Source organism: Enhydra lutris, unplaced genomic scaffold (genome assembly GCF_002288905.1).
Source record: "Enhydra lutris kenyoni isolate GAN:26980312 unplaced genomic scaffold, ASM228890v2 scaffoldscaffold62, whole genome shotgun sequence".
Classification (NCBI taxonomy): domain Eukaryota; kingdom Metazoa; phylum Chordata; class Mammalia; order Carnivora; family Mustelidae; genus Enhydra; species Enhydra lutris.
In genome coordinates, this window is record NW_019154146.1 from 12331393 (window position 1) to 12355660 (window position 24268).

At 43.6% G+C, this 24268-nt stretch overlaps 2 protein-coding genes across 4 annotated transcripts in view; one reads left to right on the forward strand and one right to left on the reverse strand.

Annotated features, from left to right (window-relative positions):
- Window positions 1–17504, forward strand: part of LOC111158679 (transcription factor B1, mitochondrial) — a 72641-nt gene extending 55137 nt beyond the window's left edge. Inside the window, exons 6-8 of one of the 3 annotated variants that reach the window (XM_022520882.1) lie at window positions 13915–14042; window positions 16582–16867; window positions 17440–17500. In XM_022520882.1, coding sequence (XP_022376590.1) covers window positions 13915–14042; window positions 16582–16825 — 372 coding nt within the window. In that variant the 3' untranslated portion in view covers window positions 16826–16867; window positions 17440–17500. Of the gene's footprint in view, window positions 1–13914; window positions 14043–16581 lie in introns of all 3 variants that reach the window. The other 2 variants (XM_022520883.1, XM_022520881.1) reach the window with 2 other exon arrangements.
- LOC111158677 (T-cell lymphoma invasion and metastasis 2) overlaps window positions 16981–24268 on the reverse strand; it is a 182594-nt gene continuing 175306 nt past the window's right edge. Inside the window, exons 21-27 of the mRNA XM_022520876.1 lie at window positions 23732–23850; window positions 22697–22805; window positions 22004–22062; window positions 21275–21380; window positions 20129–20216; window positions 19620–19774; window positions 16981–18116 (exon numbers count right to left, since the gene is read on the reverse strand). Of these exons, the coding sequence (XP_022376584.1) occupies window positions 17506–18116; window positions 19620–19774; window positions 20129–20216; window positions 21275–21380; window positions 22004–22062; window positions 22697–22805; window positions 23732–23850 (1247 nt within the window). The 3' untranslated portion in view covers window positions 16981–17505. The remainder of the gene's footprint in view (window positions 18117–19619; window positions 19775–20128; window positions 20217–21274; window positions 21381–22003; window positions 22063–22696; window positions 22806–23731; window positions 23851–24268) is intronic.

A 24268-nucleotide genomic window follows, 5' to 3' on the forward strand; every position in this document is an offset into this window, starting at 1 on the left:
GTATTTTCTTCTCTTAGAAATCTAAAGCCTGTGGATTTTTTAGCCATCGTGTTAAGATTTTAATATATAAACTTTTCTTTCATGGACATATTTAAACAATTCTTTGTGTAAATCCTGGACGAAGTAAAGTTGCATTTCAGGCGCTAACAGAAACAGCATTGCTGTTTCTTCCGTAGCAGAAGGAACCCGCCAGGTCCCTTGAGTGCCTCGCCTTGCTTTGCTCTCCGTTGCGGTCAGTACGGATTCACCTGTGCTCAGGCTTCCTGACGGCAGGTGGAAGCGCCAGCCTGCTCCCAGCTCTGGCCTCCAGAGTAAGGAGGCCTTATTTCTGTTTTCAAAACATTTGTGATCATTCTGCTGCTTGGTGCGAACACTTACCCAATAAAATATTAACAGCCTCTTTCAGAAGAGCAGACTTCCGAATGCAAATAACTTCCATAAATCACAGACCTTTAGTCAAGGTAGAATGCCTTGTATAAAAAAAGGAGATGGAAAAGTAGAGGTTGCTAGAGACCTCTAACTCACTGACCTCATCCACTTCCACTGTGTACATTAAAGAGAATTAAATCTTTTTTAAGTCCAAAGATTTTTGTAGATAAATCTTAGCTTTACCTTAGTTTCTGCCTCTTCCCAGGCCCTCTGCCCCTGCACACCCGAGTTCTATATCCAGCGGCCAGTGTGGCATCACTGATAGACGTGGCAGACCCGTCCTGGACAAGGCGAACTCCTGACCTTCCCCACACCCGTTCTCGTTTTCCCACGTCCATTCATGGCGAACTCCTCCTTTGATTTGGCAGGTCCCAGATATTAAAAACCTCCTTGATTCCGTACCCGATACCCAAATCATTTTGTTCTAAACTTCAAAATAGATCAAGAATCCTACCACCTCTGAGCCCCACTGCTGCTAACTCCCTGGCTGAGGAACCCCATGAGAGCAAGGACGCCTGTATGACTTGTTCGTTACTGAGTCTCCTGTGTCGGGAATGGTGCAGGCACATAGGAGGGGTACAACAGGTGCTTGTTGAATGCACTCAGATACTGATTTTTGAGCATATAAAATAACATGAAACTATACATAACTTTGTATGATTAAAAGTATAATTTTGTCCTTTCTAAAGGAGACTGCAATGTTAAGTCATTTTGTAACTCTTGGGTTTTTATCATTTTGGCCTAATAATAATATGTACTGTTTATAAAATTGCTTCCTATATGCTGGGTACCATTTGAGGCACTGTGCTACTTGATTCTCAGGGCAAGCCTGGGAAATAATAGGGATCCTCATTTTACATGTGAGAAACTGAGCTCCGGAGAAGTGCCTGGACTAAGGTTGTGAAATGAGTAAGTAGCAGGAATGAGATCCAGGCCCAGGATATTGTGATTTTTGAAGCCCTTATACACTCATAGCACTTCCCTGCCTCTACTTAGAAAAGATGTATTTCTTTTTTTCTTTTTCTTTTCTTTAGATAGAGAGCACAAGCAGGGCAGGGAAGGGCAGAAGGAGAGGGAAAGAGAATCTTCATCAGGTTCCATGCGGGTCATGGAGCCGGACGCAGGACTCCATCTCTTGACCCGGAGATCATGACCTGAGCTGACATCAAGAGTCAGACACTTAACCGACAGCCACCCAGGTGCCCTGAAAAGAACGTATTTCTAGGTCTTATTATAACGAGTCATTTCTTTCTGTGGTAGTCCGGATAACTGCAAAAAACATAACCCTAACATCTCTGTGGCTTTACATAAAACACTTCCCATGCAGAGTCCATGACCGACTCTGCAGAGCAGCTGGCCCGTGACTCAGCAGCCCATCTATTTTCTTCAAAATGTTTTCATGTAGCTATTCTAAAGAAAAAATCACGTGTGATTTCCTTAGTGTGTTTTTCTGAGTAATGATAATCTGAAATTCAGACAGGCTTTTCTCTTTTCTCGGAAAGACCTAATAATTTAACAGAAAATTTTATAAATCATAACAATACATACTTTTGTATGAGCTTGTTCACCAGACATAGGTTCCTCACTTCTTCCCACACATAACATCATCCGGCTTTCAAAAAGCCTGAGGCCGGGGCCCCGTGGCTCTTACGTCATTGGTCTGGGATGATGCCCACTCACGGTATGTTTAAAATGCTGCCCACTTAATGCCAGTGGAAAGCTGAGGTTCTGATTTTTAAAAAACCATGTCTTCTGTTTAGCCTTAAAAATAATGAATGTACAGGGGCGCCTAGGTGGCTCAGTTGGTTTAAGCGTCTGCCTTCAGCTCTGGTCGTGATCCCGGAGTCCCAGGATCAAGCCCCACATTGGGCTCCCTCTCAGCAGGGAGTCTGCTGCTCCCCTACTTGTGCTCACTTTCTCTCTGTCAAATAATAAATAAATAAAATCTTCAAAAAAATAAAAATAATGAACATGTAGAGTAAGGTTAACGTAGTCACCTATTCTAGTCCTACAAATTTAAAGTGAATGACTTAGTCTTAAAATGTTCTCTTCTGACCCAGTCTTAGGAAATTTATAGTATCAGCTGAGAGCATGATCAGTTCGTTATTTTCCCTCATCTTTATGGTCATTTTAAAGTAATGCTTTAGGCTAGCCTGGAGACAATTAACTTTTATAATTGGTAGGTTATAGATTAGTTGGTTATAGTGAGGACTTTGTTAAAAATGTTAATTCAGGGGACACCTGGGTGGCTCAGTCGGTTAAGTGTCCGACTCTTGATTTCAGCTCAGGTCATGATCTCAGGGTCGTGAGATTGAGCCCCACATCAGGCTTCACACTGGACATGGAGCCTGCTTAAGATTCTCTCTGCGTCTCCCTCTGCCCTCTCTCCAACCTTGCATGTGTGTTCACATTCTCTCTCTGGAAAAAAAAAAATGAATATTCTTTAGTTTACGTATGTTCTCAGATGTCTGAGAGGCCATCGTCATTGTTGATTTTTATCAGTCCGGAATGTGTTTCTGCAGAGTACTCCCCACCCCTCCACCTTTACCAGGGGAGATGTTCTGAGACCCCAGTGGATGCCTACGAGTGCAGATAGGACTGAGCCCTCTATACACCATGTTTTTTTCTATATATCCGTACCTAGTTTAATTTATGAATCGGGCACAGTAGAGAAGAATAACTAATGATAAAGTAGAACACTGAGCCACAGTTACACTGTAATGGAAGTTATGTGTGGTCTCAAATACCTTCCTGTCCTGCACTCACTCTGAGGATGATGATGGTGGGAGAGAATAAAATGTATGATGAGCTGAAGGGAGGGGAGTGACGTAGGCGCAGTGACACAGCATTAGGCTACTGGTGACCTTCTGACACCGGACCCGGGAGGAGGATCATCTGCCTCCAGACTGTGCTGACCGGGGGAAACCGCAGGCACACGAAGCCAGCTGTGGGTAAGGGGACACTCAGGTTCGTTTAGTATCGGTTACCTTAGTTTGATGCTTGGTTTCTCCTTTTTATGTCTTTATGAGAAAGGATCTTGGGACGTGTTTTCTGCCCTCCTCACATTATTTTAGAATATTTAGACTCCTTGGATTTTGTGGCGACACTTGCGTATCGGTCTGATTTTGTCAGTCTCACGGGTGGTATAAGTACGTATTTGTTGGGCCTCACTCTTGCCCCTCCTTGCACATTACTTTGAACAGCAGGACATGGTGGGTTTTTTTTTTTTTTTTTTAAACATCCTCATTTGGTAGCAGTATCTGAGAAGGTGCGCGAGGATCCCCAGTTTAGGCCTGACCTTCCTCTTTCCTTGTTTCTCTTTGGCTTCCTTGCATGACTCTCTCTCCTACCCAGCTAGGTCTCCTCCTCCAGCCCCAGCCCACACTCTCGGGCACTGCGTGCGGTGCGTTCCTGAGGACTTTGTGGTCTTGCCAAATTATAAAGCTTGCATCAGTTTTATTTATGTTTCTTATTTATTTTTTTCAGAGGAGGCAACATTTTATTATTTTTTTATATTAACTTATAATGTATTATTTGCCCCAGGGGTATAGGTCTATGAACCACCAGGCTTACACATTTCACAGCACTCACCGTAGCACATAACCTTCCCAGTGTCCATCACCCAGCCACCCCATCCCTCCCTCCCACCCCCCAGCAACCCAGTTTGTTTCCTGAGATTAAGAGTCGCTTATGGTTTGTCTCCCTCCTGATCCCATCTTGTTTCATTTTTTCCTTCCCTACCCCCCACAGCCTCCCACCCTGCCTCTCTAATTCCTTATACCAGAGAGATCATATGATAATTGTCTTTCTCTGATTGACTTATTTCACTCAGCGTAATACCCTTTAGTTTTATCCACATCATTGCAAATGGCAAGATTTCGTTTCCTTTGATGGCTGCATAGTATTCCATTGCATATATATGCCACATCTTCTTTATCCATTCATCTGTTGATGGGCAGCTAGGTTCCTTCCATAGTTTGACTATTGTGAACATTGCTGCCATAAACATTCAGGTGCACGTGCCCCTTCGGATCACTACATTTATATCTTTAGGGTAAATACCCAGTAGTGCAATTGCTAGGTCGTAGGGTAGCTCTATTTTCAAGTTTTTGAGGAATCTCCATACGGTTTTCCAGAGTGGCTGCACCAGCTTGCATTCCCACCAACAGTGTAGGAGGGTTCCCCTTTCTCTGCATCTTTGCCAACATCTGTCATTTCCTGAGTTGTTAATTTTAGCCATTCTGACTGGTGTGAGGTGGTCTCTCATTGTGGTTTTGATTTGTATTTCCCTGATGCCGAGTGATGTGGAGCACTTTTTCATGTGTCTGTGGGCCATCTGGATGTCTTCTTTGCGGAAGTGTCGTTCATATCTTCTGCCCATTTCTTGATTGGATTATTTGTTCTTTCGGTGTTGAGTTTGGTAAGTTCTTTTCTAGATTTTGGATACTAGCCCTTTATCTGATATGTCATTTGCAAATATCTTTTCCCATTCTGTCAGTTATCTTTTGGTTTTGTTGACTGTTTCCTTTGCTGTGCAAAAGCTTTTGATCTTGATGAGGTCCCAACAGTTCATTTTTGCCCTTGCTTCCCTTGCCTTTACTGATGTTTCTGGGAAGAAGTTGCTGCAGCTGAGGTCAAGGAGGTTGGTGCCTGTGTTTTCCTCAAGGATTTGGATGCATTCCTGTCTTACCATTGAGGTCTTTTATCCCTTTTGAGTCTATTTTTCTGTGTAGTGTAAGGAAATGGTCCAGTTTCACTCTTCTGCATGTGGATGTCCAGTTTTCCCAACAACATCTGTTGAAGAGACTCTTTTTTTCCATTGGACATTCTTTCCTGCTTTGTCGAAGATTAGTTGACCAGAGAGTTGAGGATCCACTTCTGGGCGCTCTGTTCTGTTCCATTGATCTATGTGTCTGTTTTTCTGCCAGTACCATGCTGTCTTGATGATTGCCGCTTTGTAGCTTGAAGTCTGGAATTGTGATGCCACCAACTTTGATCTTCTTTTTCACCATTCCTCTGGCTATTCGGGTCTTTTCTGGTACCATATAAATTTTAGGATTATTTGTTCCTCTGCTTTGAAAAAAATGGATGGTATTTTGGTAGGGATTGCGTTAAATGTGTAGATTGCTTTAGGTAGCATAGACATCTTCACTATATTTTTTCTTCCAATCCATGAGCATGGAACATTTTTCCATTTCTTTGTGTCTTCCTCAATTTCTTTCATGAGTACTTTATAGTTTTCTGAGTACAGATTCTTTGCCTCTTTGGTTAGGTTTATTCCTAGGTGTCTTATGGTTTTGGGTGCATTTGTAAATGAGATCGACTCCTTAATTTCTGCTGGTATATAGAAATGCAACTGATTTCTGTGCATTGATTTTATATCCTGACACTTTATGGAATTTCTGTATGAGTTCTAGCAGTTTTGGAATGGAGTCTTTTGGGTTTTCCACATAAAGTATCATATCATCTGTAAAGAGTGAGAGTTTGACTACTTCTTTGCCGATTCAGTTGCCTTTTATTTCTTTTGGTCGTCTGATTGCTGAGGCTAGAATTTCTAGTACTATGTTGAATAGCAGTGGTGATAGTGGACATTGCTGCTGTGTTCCTGACCTTAAGGGGGAAAGCTTTCAATTTTTTCCCATTGAGAATATTTCCTGTGGGTTTTTCATAGATGGCTTTTATGATATTGAGGTATTTATCCTCTATGCCTCCACTGTGAAGAGTTTTGATCAAGAAAGGATGCTGTACTTTGTCAAAGGCTTTTTCAGCATCTGTTGAGAATAAGTATCATATGCTTCTTGTTCTTTCTTTTATTAATGTATTGTATCACATTGATTGATTTGCGGATGTTGAATCAACCTTGCAGCCCAGGAATAAATCCCACTTGGTTATAGTGAATATTCCTTTTAATGTACTGTTGGATCCTATGGGCAAGTATTTTGTTGAGAATTTTTTCATCCGTGTTCATCAAGGTTATTGATCTGTAATTCTCCTTTTTGATTGGGGTCTTTGTCTGGTTTTGGGATCAAGATAATGCTGGCCTCATAAAATGAGTTTGGAGGTTTTCCTCTTCTATTTTTTCTAACAGTCAGGAGAATGGGTATTAATTCTTCTTTAAATGTTTGGTAGGATTCCTCTGGAAAGCTGTCTGGCCCTGGTATCTTGTTTGTTGGGAGATTTTTGATGACTGCTTCAATCTCCTTACAGGTTATGGGTCTGTCAGGTTTTCTATTTCTTCCTGGTTCAGTTTTGGTAGTTTATATGCCTCTAGGAATGCATCCATTTCTTACAAATTGTCAAATTTGCTGGCATATATTTGCCTATAATATGTTCTTATAATTGTTTGTATTTCTTGGGTGTTGGTTGTGATGACTCTCCTCTTTTATTCATGTTTTAATTAATTTGGGTCCTTTCTCTTTTCTTTTGATAAGTCTGTCCAGGGGTTTATCAATCTTATTAATTCTTTCAAAGAACCAGCTCTTAGTTTTGTTGATTTGTTCTGCTCTTCTTTTGGTTTCTATTTCATTGATTTCTGCTCTGATATTTATTATTTCTCTTCTTCTGCTGGGCTTAGGCTTTCTTTGCTGTTCTTTCTCCAGCTCCTTGAGGTGTAGGATTAGGCTATGTATTTGAGACCTCTCTTACTTCTTGAGAAAGGCTTGTTATTGCTATATACTTTCTCTCAGGACCGCCTTTGCTGTGGCCCAAAGATTTTGAACAATTCTGTTTTTATTTTCATCTGTTCCTTTGAATTTTTTTAATTCATCTTTAATTTCCTGGTTGACCCATTCATGCTTTAGTAGGATGCTCTTTAGCCTCCATGTATTGGAGTTCTTTCCATCTTTCCTCTTGTGATTGACTTCTAGCTTCAGAGCATTGAAACATTCTGAAAATATGCAGGGAATGATCCCAATCTTTTGGTACCAGTTGAGACCTGATTTGTGACCCAGGATGTGACCTATTCTGGAGAATGTTTCATATGCAGTAGAGAAGAATGTGTATTCTGTTTTGGGATGGAATGTTCTGAATATATCTGTGATGTCCATCTGGTCCAGCGTGTCATTTAAAGCCTTGATTTCCTTGTTGATCTTTTGCTTGGATGATCTGTCCATTTCAGTAAGAGGGGTGTTAAAGTCCCTTACTATCTGTTGTATTATTGTTGTGTTCCTTTGATTTTGTTGTTAATTGGTTTATATAATTGGCTGCTCCCATGTTAGGGGCATAGATGTTTAAAATTGTTAGATCTTCTTGTTGGACAGACCCTTATATAGTGTCCTTCCTCATCTGTTATTATAGTCTATGTCTTCAAATCTAATTGATCTAAGGATTGCCACCCCAGCTTTCTTCTTATGTCCATTAGCGTGGTAAATGGTTTTCCACCCCCTCGCTTTAAATCTGGAGGTATCTTTGGGTCTAAAATGAGTTTCTTGTAGACAGAGTATCAGTGGGTCTTGTTTATCCATCTGATACCCTGTGTCTTTTGATTGGGGCATTTAGCCCATATACATTCAGGGTAACTATTGAAAGATATGAATTTAGTGCCATTGTATTGCCTGTAAGGTGACTGTTACTGTATATTGTCTCTGTTCCTTTATGGTCTGTTACCTTTAGGCTCTCTCTTTTCTTAGAGGACCCCTTTCAGTATTTCCTGTATGGCTGGTTTGGTGTTTGCAAATTCTTTTAAATTTTGTTTGTCCTGGAAGCTTTTTATCTCTCCTATTTTCAAGGACAGCCTAGCTGGATATAGTATTCTTGGCTGCATATTTTTCTCGTGTAGTGCTCTGAATATATCATGCCAGGTATCTGTGGATAGGCCTGCTGGCAATCTAATATTTCTACTGTTGTATGTTACAGACCTCTTGTTCCAAGCTGTTTTCAGGATTTTCTCTTTGTCACTGAGACTTGTAAGTTTTAGTATTAAATGATAGTGTGTGGACCTATTTTTGTTGATTTTGAGGGGGATTCTCTGTGCCTTCTGGATTTTGATGCTTGTTCCCTTCACCAAATTAAGGAAATTCTCTACTATAATTTGCCCCAATATACCTTCTGGCCCTCTCTTTCTTCTTCTTCTGGGACCCCAATTATTCTAATACTGTTTTGTCATCTTATTTTTTTTCTCTCTGGTGATACATAGGGAAGACCCTGAGGCACCCCCAGACTTCCATGAGTTAAAAAGTAAAATAAGCATGTAGAGGGTTTAATCCCGGAGCTGTAGAATCCACCTTTAAAAGGACAGAATATCTTTCAAGTCAGAAACAAGAAGAGCAGGACAGGGGCACCTGGGTGGCTCAGTGGGTTAAGCCTAAGCCTCTGCCTTTGGCTCAGGCCATGACCTCAGGGTCCTGGGATCAAGCCCCACATTGGGCTCTCTGCCTACTTGTGATCTCTCTCTGTCAAATAAATAAAATCTTAAAAAAAAAAAAAAAAGAAGGCAGGACAGCATGAATACATTTAAAGAACAAGTACCTCAGCCTAAGGAATGCTGGTGTGGGCGCTTGAAGCACGTGGTGCGGAGAATCCAGCAGTGCCTGTGCCAGCGAGTAGTCAGGCCCTCGGGCTGGCCATGACGGGTCCGTGCCCATTACGACCACCAGTCTGTGCATACTTGCTCCCATTCCATGGTGCTGCACGGTCTCTGATCCTAATAGAGCTCCTTTTGTAGGTAGTTTGCATATAGGAAAGTAAGGTACTGACAGGGCAACTTGAGTTTGCGTCTAGTCTCTTTGGCAGTTATGGCTCCTTATGAGTTAATATGTTTGCATCCATGTTCATTTATGAATCTTTAAATATTAATATTTTTCATGGCAGCAGTATTTATTCGGTGCTTGTGAGTCCGCCTAGATTGAAAGTCTCCCTGGGGACGGATCGTTCTGAGGTGCTGCAGTCTCTGGGCCTACGAAAGCCCGGGGCTACCACCTGTGGCCCCAGCGGGAGCAGGACACCTCCACCTGCTGCTCTTTCACAAACATCAAAGTCAGGGTTTATGGGGAAGGTCATGGTGTCAGTGATCATCCAGGAACGCCAGGTTAAATAGAACAGAGAACTCTAATCTGACGTTGGATAGTTCTTGTCCCTCTTGTGCTTTGTTTAGAATTAAGCATTCACCTCCCTGAAATTGTTTCCTTATCTTGGGACCAAGGGACCCTGACTCACCTTGCTGCTGTGGTTACTAATATGCACAGTTTGCATGCATTTACTTATGTGCATACGTTTACATGCATAATTTACACCATAAAATGCTTTCTCTCTCCGTCTGCTCCCCTCCTGTGGGCCTCTCGGGATCGTTCTTCATCGTGCTCTCAGCTCACTGCCATGCTCTGGTCTCTCACATACTAGGGCTCGGAGGGGGAAGTACTGTGACTATTTCGTGATTCTGAAGAAAGAGAAAAACCATTCAAAAATCTATAGGAGGGAGAAAAGGTGGGGTAGAACTTACGGAGAAATTAATATTGCTATAGGAAATACAAATTCTAAGCTTTAAAGAAAGATGTGTTGGCATGAACCGTGTTTTAGCCCATGTTGAGTACGTACGGGATGCTATCAAAGTGTTTGCATTTTAAGGTTTTAAAACGGAAATTCTGTCCTTAAGTTGGGTCTAGGACAAAGATTACAGGCAGAATAAACCAGTTATAGGAAATTTGATGTACATTCATATTTGTGATGGTTTTTCTACAAAACATGTAATTCGAGTATCCCAGACATTAGTGACTTGCTGCTCTGTTACTCGTGTCCGGGGCAGTTGTAACTGGAGGCTGTCATTAGCTTGGTGTAGGCACCTGAAGAGTCAGACTCTGGTGGGTGCAGGACCCCAGCATCCACGAGGGTGCCCACCTTGCTCTTGTCATTTCACCGGACCCTGAATGTGCTCCTCCCAAACCTCAGGTGCTCCCGAGCGTCGTAGATGGAGCCACACCTTTTCCAATCCCATCTAAACGAGTCGGAGACTGTGCCACCTTGAGCTTGGAAAACTCTTCTCGCTCCCGAAGGCTTATCGATTAATTCTGTTGTCCTTCTTCTCACCCTTCTAGCCTTTCCCAGTTATGGTTTCGGTTCAGCTGATTATAAACTGTAGCTTCCTAATGATTTTTCCTTCCGCGGGATTGTCCTTCAGTGGTCGTGAAAGCCAGGGGAAGTGTTGAAGACCTTTTCTTAGCTTGTGGCCCCCGTTGTGCCTGTGTCATTTCACGCGGGTGGTTATTTAGCTCTTGGGACTATTACGGTTCTCGGTCAGGAACTGACTGCCCGTTGTTCAGCGTTCTCGTTTCTCTCGTTGACTTGATCCGAGTTGGCAGTATCTGAGGCTGGAGATTGAACAGCTTCTTATCCCAGGTCTCTTATGAGTCCAGAGTGCTGCTCTGAGCTCGTAAGCAGTCACACCCTAGACACGCTGGCCTGCAAAATGGAACTGCTGCCTCACGCCTTTTGTAGCCACGGCTGCCAGTGTTGGGAAACAATCTCAGCGTGGTACAGCATTGATAGTAGAGTGGATTTGAGAGGCAAATAGTTAAATTCGCTATAAATCCTTTAATTTGAAGTTTTAGAAGGTCATTTGGGTATACCAGTAGACTCGAGTTTGGAAAGGGGCTGACAACATTAAAATAGAATTTTTAAGTGCATCTGGTGCCTATATACTGATTTCTTTTTTGGTAAGGGAACCCTTTAAGGGAGTTAAAATTCAGGGAAGCAAAAATAATGGTTGCAATTTTTAAATAAGCATTCAATTATAAGTAAAAAGCATTTTTTTATCTGTTACCCTAGTTACCAAGCAGCTTTCTTGTATTTCAAGAGAAAATGGGCTCCGTCATTCAAAAGCACTGAAAAGGGCTTTTGGGGTCAGGAGTAGAGAAGAGTATAGGAGGTTTCCCAGAGAAGCAGGACACACTGTGGGAATAGTCATTCTCACAGAGTTTCTCAGGGTCCTTCCGCTAAATGGGAACGGTATTGGATCAGAGGGTGAGCAGGTATTTTCTTGAAGCTGGGATGTACTGTAGCCAGCCTAATTGGGTAACAAAATTACATCCCAACTTCAGAAGGCCGCTGCAGTTAACATAGGGTGCAGCTGTGTTCGGGGCTTAAAGAACTTTATCTAAAGCAAATACGAGACATTTCCTGTATTTGCAAACACCAGTCTTATCTCAAAGGAATAAAATCAGGCAAATAAAGAAGAGGCCAAATTTTAAAATCCAAAAAAGCTGGAAGTGTCAGTTTCTGAAGGAGATTGTATCTAACCCTGTATTTGAGCCTTTGTCCTTGATAATACTTGAACAGTATGTAGTTTTTATATTTCATGGCCTGGGGTTAGCGGGGGCTCAAATTGTATCCTATTTCGCTAAAAGAGTAGCTTCCTTGGAGAATGGGAAGCTGTTGGATCACACCGGGTGCCTGTGAAGAATTCCATGGTAAAGGGGAAGAATGGGCAGAGAGTTGTCGTGGAGGGCGGCAGAGTAGGGAGCAGGCACGGGATGCCATGCCAGTAGGCTCCAGTGGGGGAAGTGGCATGGAGAGGTATAGAGTGATGGGGCAGTGTGAGGCCTAGAACCTTCCTGGACATCTGGGTTCACATCTGTGTTCCAGATCAATAGGAGGAAAGGTGGGGATGGAATGTTTCAGAGGTCGTGAGCAGAGTCTTTGATATTTAAAGTCATTATCGTTGATTCGGGGCGGCTTCTTCCTCCGTCCTCCACACGCGAGCTCTTTTCCTGTCACAGAAACGCTTTCAGAGGAAGCCGGATTTTCTTCCTGTTCACTGCCATGCTCCTGTCCACTCCACCGAAACCCCGAGGCCACCTTAGCCTCCTCAGTGCCTCTCGCAGACCCCTGGTGCCTGGTGGTGGTTCGTGCCAGTCCACAGAAGGTCCTGGCCTGTTAACCGAGCACCTCACTTCCTGTACAAGTACTCGTTACTGAATTCGGAGAAACTGATGAAGCAACACACAGAACACAATTTGAGAAACTATTAAAATTTAATGAGAACATTTAACATTACAGATAGTCACTCTCTGAAGTGTAATAACTACTATTCCACTAAAGCAGCCTGAAGGCTGATGGATATTTCGGGGAGTCGGTGTGGAAGGGCCGCTCTGCTGGCGGTCTTCACTCTGCGGCCGAGGCCGCCCTCAGCACGCCTCCCATGGGCCTCTTGTAGGTATCCCGCAGGTGCGCCGTAGCTAATCCGAGACATTAGGGACAGGATCAGTGATTGTTCAAGGAAAGAGTAAGTCAAGGCAGCAGGAGAACCATCACTGGCTCCTCTTCAGAAAGCCTGTCCAGGCCCCCTGGTGCTGGGCATGTCCTCATTTTCTTTTCTTGTCCACACATCACACACAAGTACTTTTCCAACACCCTAAAATCAAACTGAACACACTCCCATTCTCATGTATGACAGGCTGATTTTAAGGAGTTTGATAGCCACAAGGATTTTTAGAAGCAAGAGAACAAGATAACCCCTGTGGAATTTTAAAAATGGAGTGAATTCCTTCTGAAAAGCAGTGGTGCGACCCCTACTGCACCAGTTGCTGTACGTACTTAGCCCTTGTAGAGTCTGTGTGATGTTCTAAGTAGCAAATTTAACAACTCCTTAGAGACTAAGGCTTTAGTAAATTAGGAACAGACTTCCCATTCATTAGCCCATAGGCTCTGTCCAGCATTTTGTGTATGATAACGGCTCTGACTCCGTTTCTCCTTTGTCTTTACTTGCAATACTGTTCGTTATTCTGAATATAGACTTGTGAATTACCATGAGTCCATTTTTAGACTAAGGGTATAAATCTCTTAACAGATATGCCTGAAAAGTTTTATTTTCTGATAATTAAAGAATCTCAACAGCTAGTGCTAGTTCACCACTCATACAGTTGACATGGGGCGGGGGGTGGGGGGGCGGATTCCACTTTCTGTTTGATCCTGCCTGGGCCTCCCGGGACATTTCAGGTCGCCCCCAGAAAGTGATGTGGCCGTGCAGGTGACAGGCATGAATTCGGGCCAGCTGATTAATCAGTGTCTCTACCCAAAATAAGTGGTGCCTAATTGATTCCCTTTCCGGGGACTTTAGCACTAAGTGGTCCCCAGGGGGCCGTCAGCCGGCTCTTCTGCGTTTGGGAGCCCGGCCGCTTAGCCAGAACTGCTGCCGCAGCTTAGTTTTTCCACATCCCAAAGCTAAGCAAAGTACTCGAATGCTCGCTCTTAGCTGCCTGCTGACTTTAATGATTACTTGGATTGATCTTAAAGGCCACTGTAAACACATTATAAAATTAAGCGATCATCCAGCACAGGTCTATGGAGGTCATTACAGAGCAGACGCGACTGGGATGGCTGAGGCAGCTCACGGCCAAGTGCGGCAGCTTGCCGGCCTGCAGGGGTGAAGCCGGAGTCCGCGCAAGGGTTTATGAGAACCACGCGGTCCACCACCAACTGCCTGTTTGACAAAGACGAATTGTTTAGTCACGTTCTGCCATGCCACAAAATGATGCATGTTTGTTCGCCACGAAGGTGGACGTGGGCGTGGTGCACTTCACCCCCCTGGTGCGGCCCAGGATCGAGCAGCCCTTCAAGCTGGTGGAGAAGGTCGTTCAGAATGCATTTCAGTTCCGGAGGAAGTTCTGCTACCGAGGGCTTGGGTAAGAACACCTTCTCCGCCTTTCTCTGGCACCCTTTCTAAAATCCTTAAGCACTTTTAAAGATTAAAAACCTTGTTTTTAGGATTCTTCACACTATGTGTAAATGTCACTTGCCATTCAGATCCTGAGATGAACAAACCTTGAGTGCCCCAGAGGGAAGGCGATGTCCTGCTTAAACTCAGAGGCCGCCAGCAGGTTTCACTTTAGCATCAGTACAAGCTAAAAACACATTCACGCCGTTGAGAATGACCTTGAGTTCTCAGGGCAGACCATTCGAGCTGTTCTTATGCTCAGCACTTCTGACCCCGTTGTGTGGTGGTTTTTCCAGCACCAGCAATTCCTCCAGGTCTTTAGGCACCCACTAGTTGTCCTGCAGTTCAAGTCTGACATGAACTACCGGAGCGGCACAGAGTCCACAGGTTAAGGGCTCAGGGGCCACAAGACTGCTCCCACTTCAGCAGCTAGTCACAAGTGTTACCGCTTACGTGTCTGACGCACAGGTCACGAAATGGGCATTTCTCTGACACCCCCCCCCCCCCCCCATGCCACTTCAGGTTCACTCTTTCGCTAGAATATCTCACAGAACTCAAGAAAACACTTTCGTTTATCGAGTTATTATAAAGAATCTAGCTCAGGAACAGCCACATGGAAGAGGTGTAGGGCTTCTGTGTCCTCTCTGGGCTCCTCACCTCCCAGCACGGAGCTCTCTGAACCCATCATTTAAGGGTCTCTATGGAGGGTCCGTTAGGCAGTTGATTAAATCACCGGCCACTTTCCACCAAGTTGTTGTATCTCTTTCAAGGACACACTTAGAACTAGGGAGCAGGATGTTGAAACAGCCGGCACGACGTCACGAGGTGTTCCTGCAAGCGCGTTTGTATGTAGTGGGGGCTCCTGCTCTGTGCACAGCCACCGTCTGGAAACCCAGACAGAAGGCGGTGCGTCAGGGCCCACGCATGTCCAGAGGCCCTGAAATGACCTCAGTGATATTTTCAGCCAAGAAAATGTTTAATTAGGCCCAAGTAAGGCAGGAAGCCGTGTGTGATGTGTTTTTAAAAGGCTGCCATCTAATTACAGCCACACTCCAGCTGTTAAAGGCATCTGGCTTCCTAGGCACACGTTTCTCATCTTCTGATCCCACCTCCCCTTTATACAAAAGCCCCACCTCTCTGCGCTCTCTCTGGTTCCATGAAGTGTCCCCTTAGCCCATGGAATGACTTCAGGTTCAGGCAGGCAGCCGCATCCTGAAACCCCTGCAGCCCACACAAATTCTGGAGGATTTGAGCTGACTGCTGTCAAATCCTTGTCTTGCCATTTGCTGGCTCTAATTAGGCCAGGATTTACACTGGAGCAGAGTCCGTGACGGACGCCACCGGCTGTCTGGGTGCCGGTTGGAAGGATGGCATTACGTAACCGCCCCCGGTAAGCCGCAGGCCCCAGCGGGATGTGTGTTATTTGACGAGTAGAACCCGAGCTGGATTTCGGCTCACACTCACCCTGCACGCAGGTGGGACTTACACAGCTGTACACGATGGCCCTGATTCATGGAGGGGGAGAAAAAAAAATCACAAAGTACATTCTACTTTTGGAAATCCTGGAATGGGCCTCATAGCTGGCCCCGGTGTTTCCACCTTAAGTGATGGGCCCCTTCGTCTCATATGGACAGTTCTTTGTGCAGAGAGGGACCCAAATAGGGTGCCCCGCTTAGACCTCTTGGTGTCCTTCCGTCACACGCACCCACACAGTGCTCCCCCCCCCCTTTGCCCCGCCCCTTTGCCATGAACCTGAACTCCGAGATCACAGCTCACCCGTCACCATCGGGAACACGCAGTGCAGTTCCTTACCGAGAGGACCAGCAGCCTGTACGAGAAACTCCATCTCCACTGGCCATGACCTGTGCGCCCCGTAGAGCCATCAACTGTTGAGAAAAGAAAGAAAATCCAGGTGTAGCTTTGCAGCCTTCCAGTCATTCGGTTGTGTTATTCGCTTTAAATCCGTGATCTGCTTGGTTAGATGAAATTTAAAATACATACTTCAAATCGGTTGCAAAAATGCTGCCAGGTAAATCTAAAAAAGGGAACTGTTTGCATTTTCATGTCACCTATTTTTAAACTTTGTAGAGAAAGGTCATTCCTAGGGGGTGACCAGTCACAAAAGCTAAGAGAATCAAGAAATGACAAGTTTCTTATTAAAACACAAAGCAAATCTAACATTTCTATAAGAATACAACTGAGTAGACGTTTCTTTAAACTTACCCTAAAGGTGCTTGTATTGATTGAGCTTTGGAAGATATTTTTCCTCGTGGACACACCTCCCAGGTCAGATGAGTTCTGCCTTCAGTGGTCCTTTGTACCTGTTGGCTGGTGCAACGATCAAAATCCTTCTCTGTTGGCTTGGGGCCCCGAGGTCACTCCAGCTGCCTCCTCCACTCCCTCCACTTGTCAGTTGTCGAAACAATGTCATTTTCAAATGAGAGTAGAAGGAAGCATTCTGATTTACAGAATTCCTTAGTAAAATTTTGATTATTTTCTTTCCTCAGAATGTTATTCCCTGAGGTTGAGCGCGTGGAAAGCACTGGAAAACTGTTAGAGTTGGCAGATGTGGACCCTACCCTTCGACCCACCCAGCTCTCGGTTTCACATTTTAAGAGCCTGTGTGACGTTTACCGAAAAATGTGTGATGAAGACCCACTCCTCTTTGCTTATAATTTCAGAGAAGAACTCAAACAGAATAAAAGCAAAAATCAGGAAAAAGAGGATGACAAGGAGAAACACAGACTCTAACAGCAAACCAAATGTTGCTTTCCACAGTGTTGAGCTGCTCAGGTGTGTACTCTGTTGTCGTCTACAGAAGGACAATAAAAATGGGATTACCAGATGTGACTTCCTTCCCTTTTACTGTACAGCTTGGTAGAGAAAATAAATATAATCAAATAAGATACAGTACAAGCTCTCTTTTAATATATATACTGCATAGATATGACATGTTCAGTATAAACAGCATCTGTTACAACCTTACAAAAATGAAATATCTGCACATTGTGCTCCTCACCCCCATTTAAATAAATATGCTTTAAATAAAGCAAAAACTAACAGCTCAAAGGAAATGCCTGGAGGATTGGAAAAAAACAATGACCTTTTAAAAACTATTAATCACAACTCCCCCATCTGACTTTTTCCACATAAGTTAAAATAGATTGCAATTTTAAGGATCCTAAGTCATTTTGATACCTGCTCAAAAGGGATATAAACTAAGTAATTTACAGATTCTTACAGATTCTGATCAGTTTAATCTAGTTTTCTGATCTACAATAAATTAAAATAACTTAAATCTTTACAACTATTTTGTGGGAAAATGTATGCTGCACAAAACCCAATAATGAGTAGTTTTCTTGCAGTTTCCACTTGGCCACCAGTTTAAAAGTGAAAGAAGCAGCGGAGCCCACGTCTGGCCGGAGACCGGACTACAACTGTCCGGGGCCCTCTGTTTCATAAAAACACTCCTCGTTGACCACCGAGGTTAAACTCTGGACACTGAACTCCCGCTGCAGAACAGAACCGAGATCAAGGTTGGCATTTTCAGACTGACTGTCGAGGGACTGATGACGAATCTGTGCCTTCAGCAAAGCTCCCCTGTCCCGTTTGGTGCTGTTGGCTTTCCGTTTAATGGCGCAGAAGTGCCCCCGCACCAGCTTGGGCTGCTCCCCCTTGGGCCGGCCCTCCGTGCCGGGCTGGTCAGCTGGCTTGGCATCCGGGGCGTCGGAGATCCGAAGTCTCTGGAACTGAATTTCAATGTCTTTGGTAGGGCTGCCCTGTTGGAGAGTCTGATGGTAGTCGTCCTCGTCGTCGCTCAGAATGTCACTCTCTTTGATGAGACTGTCCGACAGATCAGCCAGGCCTGGCTGGGGCTGCTGCCGGGGGTCCTGCCCGCTGCCCCCCGGGGGGCACCCGCTGCTCTGCGTGCCGCTGCTCAGGCTGCCCTCGTCGGAGTCCAGCGAGCTGCTGCCCTTACCGGGCTCGCCGGGCCACTCGCTGCTGGAGGAGTTCTTGAGGACTTTTAAGGACCTGGAGGAGGCTGCAACGAGAGAAGGGCATTTCCCCTCGTGATCGAGAAACGGACTCTGCAGTGCCTAATACTTGCAATGTACATTATAAGATGTATCACCTTAATTACTTAAGATTTCATCGTCATCTCACTTCTGTTACCAATATCCTGGGACTTGGGCGGGGGTGGGGGGGGGAATCTAGCAGATACTGCAAGTGTGGAAATTTTTTACTTAGGTTTATTTGAAATTTACGTTGGATGATTTGGAGTTTCTAGATGGCCTACTACCAGAGCTCAATTGTTTAGATAGGACAACAAGCTATAAACTATTACAAAGGCTAGGATTCTTAGCTACTAATAAAATCTAGGTCCCTTTCTTTCACTAACGTACTTTGAAATTGGACAACAAAGATTATACCATATTTCTACACCTACCTTCTCACCTTATTTCCCTTGCTGCTCCATTAAAAGTAGAAAAATGCCCTTCATCACTCATGAGAACGGTTTCTGCTGGAATTTCTAGCCAACTTCCAGAGATTTAATAGGAATGATTTAATCATTCCTGTGTGTTTAATTCTTTTCTCTTGGGTTAAAGGGAAAAGGGGAGCTCTCTGCTGTGATGTGTTTGTGTGTGTTAATAACAGTATAGTTTCAATGGCTACAGCTTATTTTGGCAATAGAAAAAAAAACAAATATACAGTGAATTTGAAAGAGGTCACACTGACCAATAAAAATAAATAATTTAAAGACTACAAACAAGGTCAAAGATATTAACAAAACAGTTAATACAGAAGAGTTTAAGCTGAAATTTTAAAGGCAGAAAATTTTAAATTTTAACTGAAATTTTAAAAGCAGGCAGAAAGTTTAAGGAAAGTATGATTTGGTGACTTAATTGGGTAAGAATAAATATAAGGTTTCTTGATCTTAAGTCGTCAAGTATTGGCTTTCTAGATGCCTTGAGCTGTTCCGAGCTCTGGGAGAACTGCAGTAAAAGCCAAGCTAAGCCCTGGGAGTCCTGCACATCCCGGTAGAAGAAAGAGGTAAGATAGTGAAGAGATTCTATCGGCTGCTGGTAAGATGAGGACTTGGGGTTGGGGGTGGTTATAGTTTATACAAGGTGTGGGAGCAAGAGGCATTTTAAGTTTCTTTTTTTTTTAGAGTTTACTTGTCAGCGAGAGGGGGGCAGAGAACACAAGTAGGGCGAGCAGCAGAGCGAGAGGGAGAAGTAGGCTCCCCACTGAGCAGGGAGCCTGACACGGGGCTCAATCCCAGGACCTGCGGATCACAACCTGAGCTGAAGGCAGACACTTAACCAAATGAGCCACCGAGGTGTCCCTTAAGTTTCTTAAAAGGAAATAAAATTGCCACCACCTTCACACACCACTCTGTGGATCTGGGTGTCTGGTTCAGGGCTTACAGAGCCTCTTCTCCCCACCCCAGTACTCTACAAAGTGATGACTCACTGCTGTGTTACAAGCACATACATCCTTACAGAGAAGCCCATGATTTCCTACATAAACACGAAGTTCTCACCTAACTTGGCTGAAACAGGAACTCGGTTCTTAAGGGGGACCAGGCGGTCCTTACAGGTCTTCTCCAGGGGTAATTCACACTTGATGTGACGCCTGAAGTTTTCCCTCAGAATAGAGCGAATCACCTTGACGATGTTGGTTTTGCTTTCACTGTCACTGGTGAGGAGGGAAGAGAAAACAGCAGTTATGTCCCAAGTCATTGTGCTTCGTGTCCACGTTCCCGGGCATGGACCTGACACGTCCCTACAGCAAGTCACCCAGCCTCTGTGTATCGTGGTCTCCTCACTTACAAAAGGAAAAGTGATCATTTTTGAAGCGCCTTTGAGCACTAAGATGTGGATATATATTTAATCAATGTATTCTACTACAGACATAGCTGCCATTTGGGGGGAGGCTGGGTGTGATTCCAAAGTCATCAAAATTCAGGAGAGCACTAAAAATAAACTCCCATTTTTAAGAGAGCGTAATTCTTTTTCCCATTGGCTCTAATTTTTTGGAAGTCAGAAATACCTGCAGCACAGTTGGAAGACGGTTTCTGGCCGTCCTTCTATTTCTGATTTCGTATGGATCAGCTCCCATACAGAATTATTTTCTGTCCCTGTGTGAAAGGAAACAAGGGTCTACAATTTTGCCAAAGATGTCAAGTTCAAAAGTCAAATACTCCCTGTCCCGAGTCTCATCATTTTCTTTCGTGTCTCATTCTATGTATGACTTTCACAAATAGTTATCAAAGTACTTCTTAGTTACTTTCTGCATTTCCTGGTAGTTTTCCATCCATCTCGGTTTGCTTTCTCCCTAGCCCTGGATTCCAGCTCTCTGGGAAAGAGATGAAATGGATCCTGTTTGTCAACCCCATTCGATTCATTGTATTCTTTGAAAGGAACAGCAGGATGTGCTCAGGTCCTTGAGCTAAAACAGGTCAGCCCAAAGTCAGTCCCGGTTTAGGGAATGTAAGCACTTCAAACAAAAATGAAATGGACCCCGAGCATCGCTGCATGCCTTAGACTGTTGGTCCTTTCTGCCACCAGAGGCATAGTCTCCAGAACATGGTTATTCTAGAAGGACCTCTGAACAATTTTCCAAGGTTGAAGTTTTGTTTTCTAATATCACGTATAATATTGTTTAATATTAAGGAATTTTCTGGTGTATCAGAATTTTTTAAATTTAGGTTTATGGTCCTTGGTTTAACAAATTTTAGGGTATCAGGATATTAGGAAAAAAGTGTTGAAAACCACTGATAGCAAAAATAAGGACACAAGAGATACTTGGCAAAGAAAAGCCAAATTTGGCATTTACTTTCTCTAAAAGTCTGTTTAAAAAAAAAAAAACAAAAAAAAAAAAACAAAAAAAAAAAACCTCTCTTGTCCTTTTCTTTGCCTATAAAACTCAGAAATTAGTCCCAAGGTTCTTTCCTAGTTTTTCATTCCACAATGCAAATAAGTACCATTATAATGTGTGTTCCTGGGTGTGCCTGGGGGGGGCGGGGGGCTCAGTTAAAATCTGCCTTTAGCTCAGGTCATGATCCCAGGGTCCAGGGATCGAGTCCTGCATCAGGCTCCGTGCTCTGGGGAGCCAGCTTCTCCCTCTGCCTGCCACTCTCCCTGCTGGTGCTCTCTCTGACAAAATCTTAGAAAAAAAGTTTTTTCCAACAATTACCTGCTGTATTCCCCAGTCTGACTTGAAGTGCGGATATGGGGATCAACCAGCGAAATTTAAATGGGTCCAAGTCGGCAGAGCTGTGTGCAGGCCGGGAATTCGAGGGCTGTAACAGGAAAGCCCCCAGAGAAAAGTGTTAGAGCAAGCTCTCACCCAGAGACATGTGGAGGGAATCGAAACTTGAAGTTCTTTACAGCTGTGTGAGTGGTCAGGGTGCAGGTATGCTCCCAGTTCTCGGAGAGCTCAGACTGGGGGGGAGGGGCGGGGACAGGCAGAGTTGTGGTCTGGGGAGCACAGACGGCTAGACACCAAGCAAGAATGAGAACCAACCCTTCTGTGTCCTCATTCCTTCTGTACAGTAATCACTCTGATGGCTTGTGGTATCCACAGCTAAGCTTTTTTTTTTTTTTTTTGAACTAAGGTAAAAGTCGTTTGAAAACAAAGTTATGTAGTCTCTTACATGTATGATGCAAACATGGGCCATTTGCAGGGATATGGAAGCTTATTTTCTGTGTAGGCCCCAGCACGGGTATTTGTATAAATCTTCTTTTAAAACGGACGTTGTTTGTGGGGAGAATAAGAAACAGCCCGAGGGTCTGGTTTGGTTAGTCACCCCGGGAGAAGTCCCGTTAGTCTAGTGAACCCCCGCTGCTGAGCAAGCGTCTCGCGTCAGTACGGACAGGACAGCCATGAAGAGGTAGCTTTCATGAAGTACACTTCTTGTCTTACCAATTTCTTTTTCAGTTTGCAGTTTTCTTTATAAACCAGTATGACGGCTCTCTTAAAAACTAAAGAAAGGAAAAGAAAAAGAAAAGTCTTTTATTATTTGTACAAACTTTCTTCCAAGGTTGAACTAAGACTTAGAATGTTTTAATAGAACAAAGCTCTTCAAACTTATGATGCTCCAAGATCCCCCCATACCAGCACAGGAGGGAATAAATGCTGCTCTCCCTCCGATCAGTTTGCCAATGAAGCAGAAATATCTACTTATTTAAAAGTGATCATCTGAAGGAGGTCTTGGCAATTTTTTAAAAATCCCTGTTTTGTTTTATTGAAATTTGAGGACATGGTGTTCATCTCAGTGAGAATACACGGTCTATAATTGGTCTTAGTGAGAATTAAGACGTTTTGAAATGCAGCAAACAATTAAGATAGCAGGTTTCAAAATAGCCTCAGGAGATCTGTTTCTGTAACACTTGGCCAGAACCACTAAGCCAAGCAGAAGGGAGAACAAGATAATGAGTATGCAGAGCGACAGCATTTTAAATAGTTGGAGGCTGGCTCCGTTAAGTCAAAAGCCATTACAGCAACGATTCTAACTCCTTCTGAAAACCAAGAGTTAGCTGGACTGGTGGGTCTAGAAAGATCTTCATTTTCGCCAGCCTTTTTTAAGTTTACATTCTTTCAAAATGGGATACTAACCAAACACTGTGAGTTCAAGGTCCTTTCTGGCTTTTCCTAGAGACAGAAATGGATTCAACCAGGAAACTGCAGAGTGCATCAGAAGCTCCCCCATGGAAAGTTCCGTTACCTGTATCATAAAAACGGGAGATGAAGACAGAGAGACCCCAGGGGTACGCTGTCTCATGTTGGACACTGAATCACATATGTGTATATGAGGATTCCAAGTACATTCAAAATATGATTTTTATGCCCCCCACAAACATAGGGCCTTTAAATAGTATATAGGTTTTGAAAATATGAGCAAAGCATCGAACTTTGAATAAAATCAGAAATAGAACGGCATTTTGGTTCAGTGTACGTATTATATGTAAATGGACATTGAGGTCCATCCAAAGTGTCTTCATTAATATTGACCTCAGGCTCCAGCACATTCAGTCTCCTGATCCATAAACTATACTACGCCTGCAAAGAAAAAGGACCAACACTGAAACTGTAACAAAAAATTAAACTCCAGTTGTTTTCTGTTCTTGCCTTCTCTACGGAAACTGTTTCCTTATACGTAGACTTTAAAAGCTCAAGATTCTAGTTTAGTAATCAACCAGAAAAGAAAAATACAGAAATTGTCAAATTCCACTTCAACTAGTTCTGTAAGTAAGGACGTAGCCGCCGATGTTAGATATCAGGTTCTCTCTACCTGCTAGTTCCCATTGCCTCCCCGTCAGCTCGAGCTCTCCATGTACGAGCCCACCTTTGGGATGAGTCCTGCCTCATGGAAAGGGAGGAGGAGGTAGGGATATAAGTTTAGTGCTATTTCTTGTTTACTTTCATACAATGTTAAGGTGAAGTAAGGTTACATTCTTAAACCAATACAAGGAATTTTATGTTCCACTGATACTTAAATGGTATGGTTTATTGCAAGCACTAAGATTTAAAAAAAAAAAAAAAAAAAAGGCATATTCTCCTGTAGGAGGGCCTGAACACAGTGGCCTAGCTTGGAGACCACCTATAGATGCAGCGAACAAATGCCTCCCAGAATCCAGAAGTCCCACTGACCTCCTTCTCTGTTCCACTCTGCTCTGCCACTAGCTGGTCAAACACGGTCCCATAATCCTCGTAGATCTTTTGCATCTCATTGATGTGGCTCGCTACTTTTTCCATTGCCTTTAGTGCTTCTGAAAAATATGAAATCATTTTTGTAAATTTTGTTTAAGTCCTACCAAAAGCAGTAATGAAAAAGCTCAAGATTCAAGCCAGGATTCAAGACCAGTTCTTACTAACAGAAGCATTACTCAGGTGTAATGCAGTAACTTACGGCCCACTGTAAGTAGAATGATCTCCCACCTCCAGTTCTCTTTGAAATGAGGCAAAACACAGGTAAAAATTATCACTAATAATAACAGCTAATGCTGATCGAGCACCTTCAATTTGGCAGGTACTATAACAGGTGGTTTATGTTAATCATCTCATTTCATCCCCACAGCAACTCAGTGACTGGAGGAGCTGTAATTAATCCCACTTCACAGATGAGGAAACTGGGGTACAGAGGGATTAAGTATTTTCCCAGACTTCTAAAGAGAGAAATGAAGAATA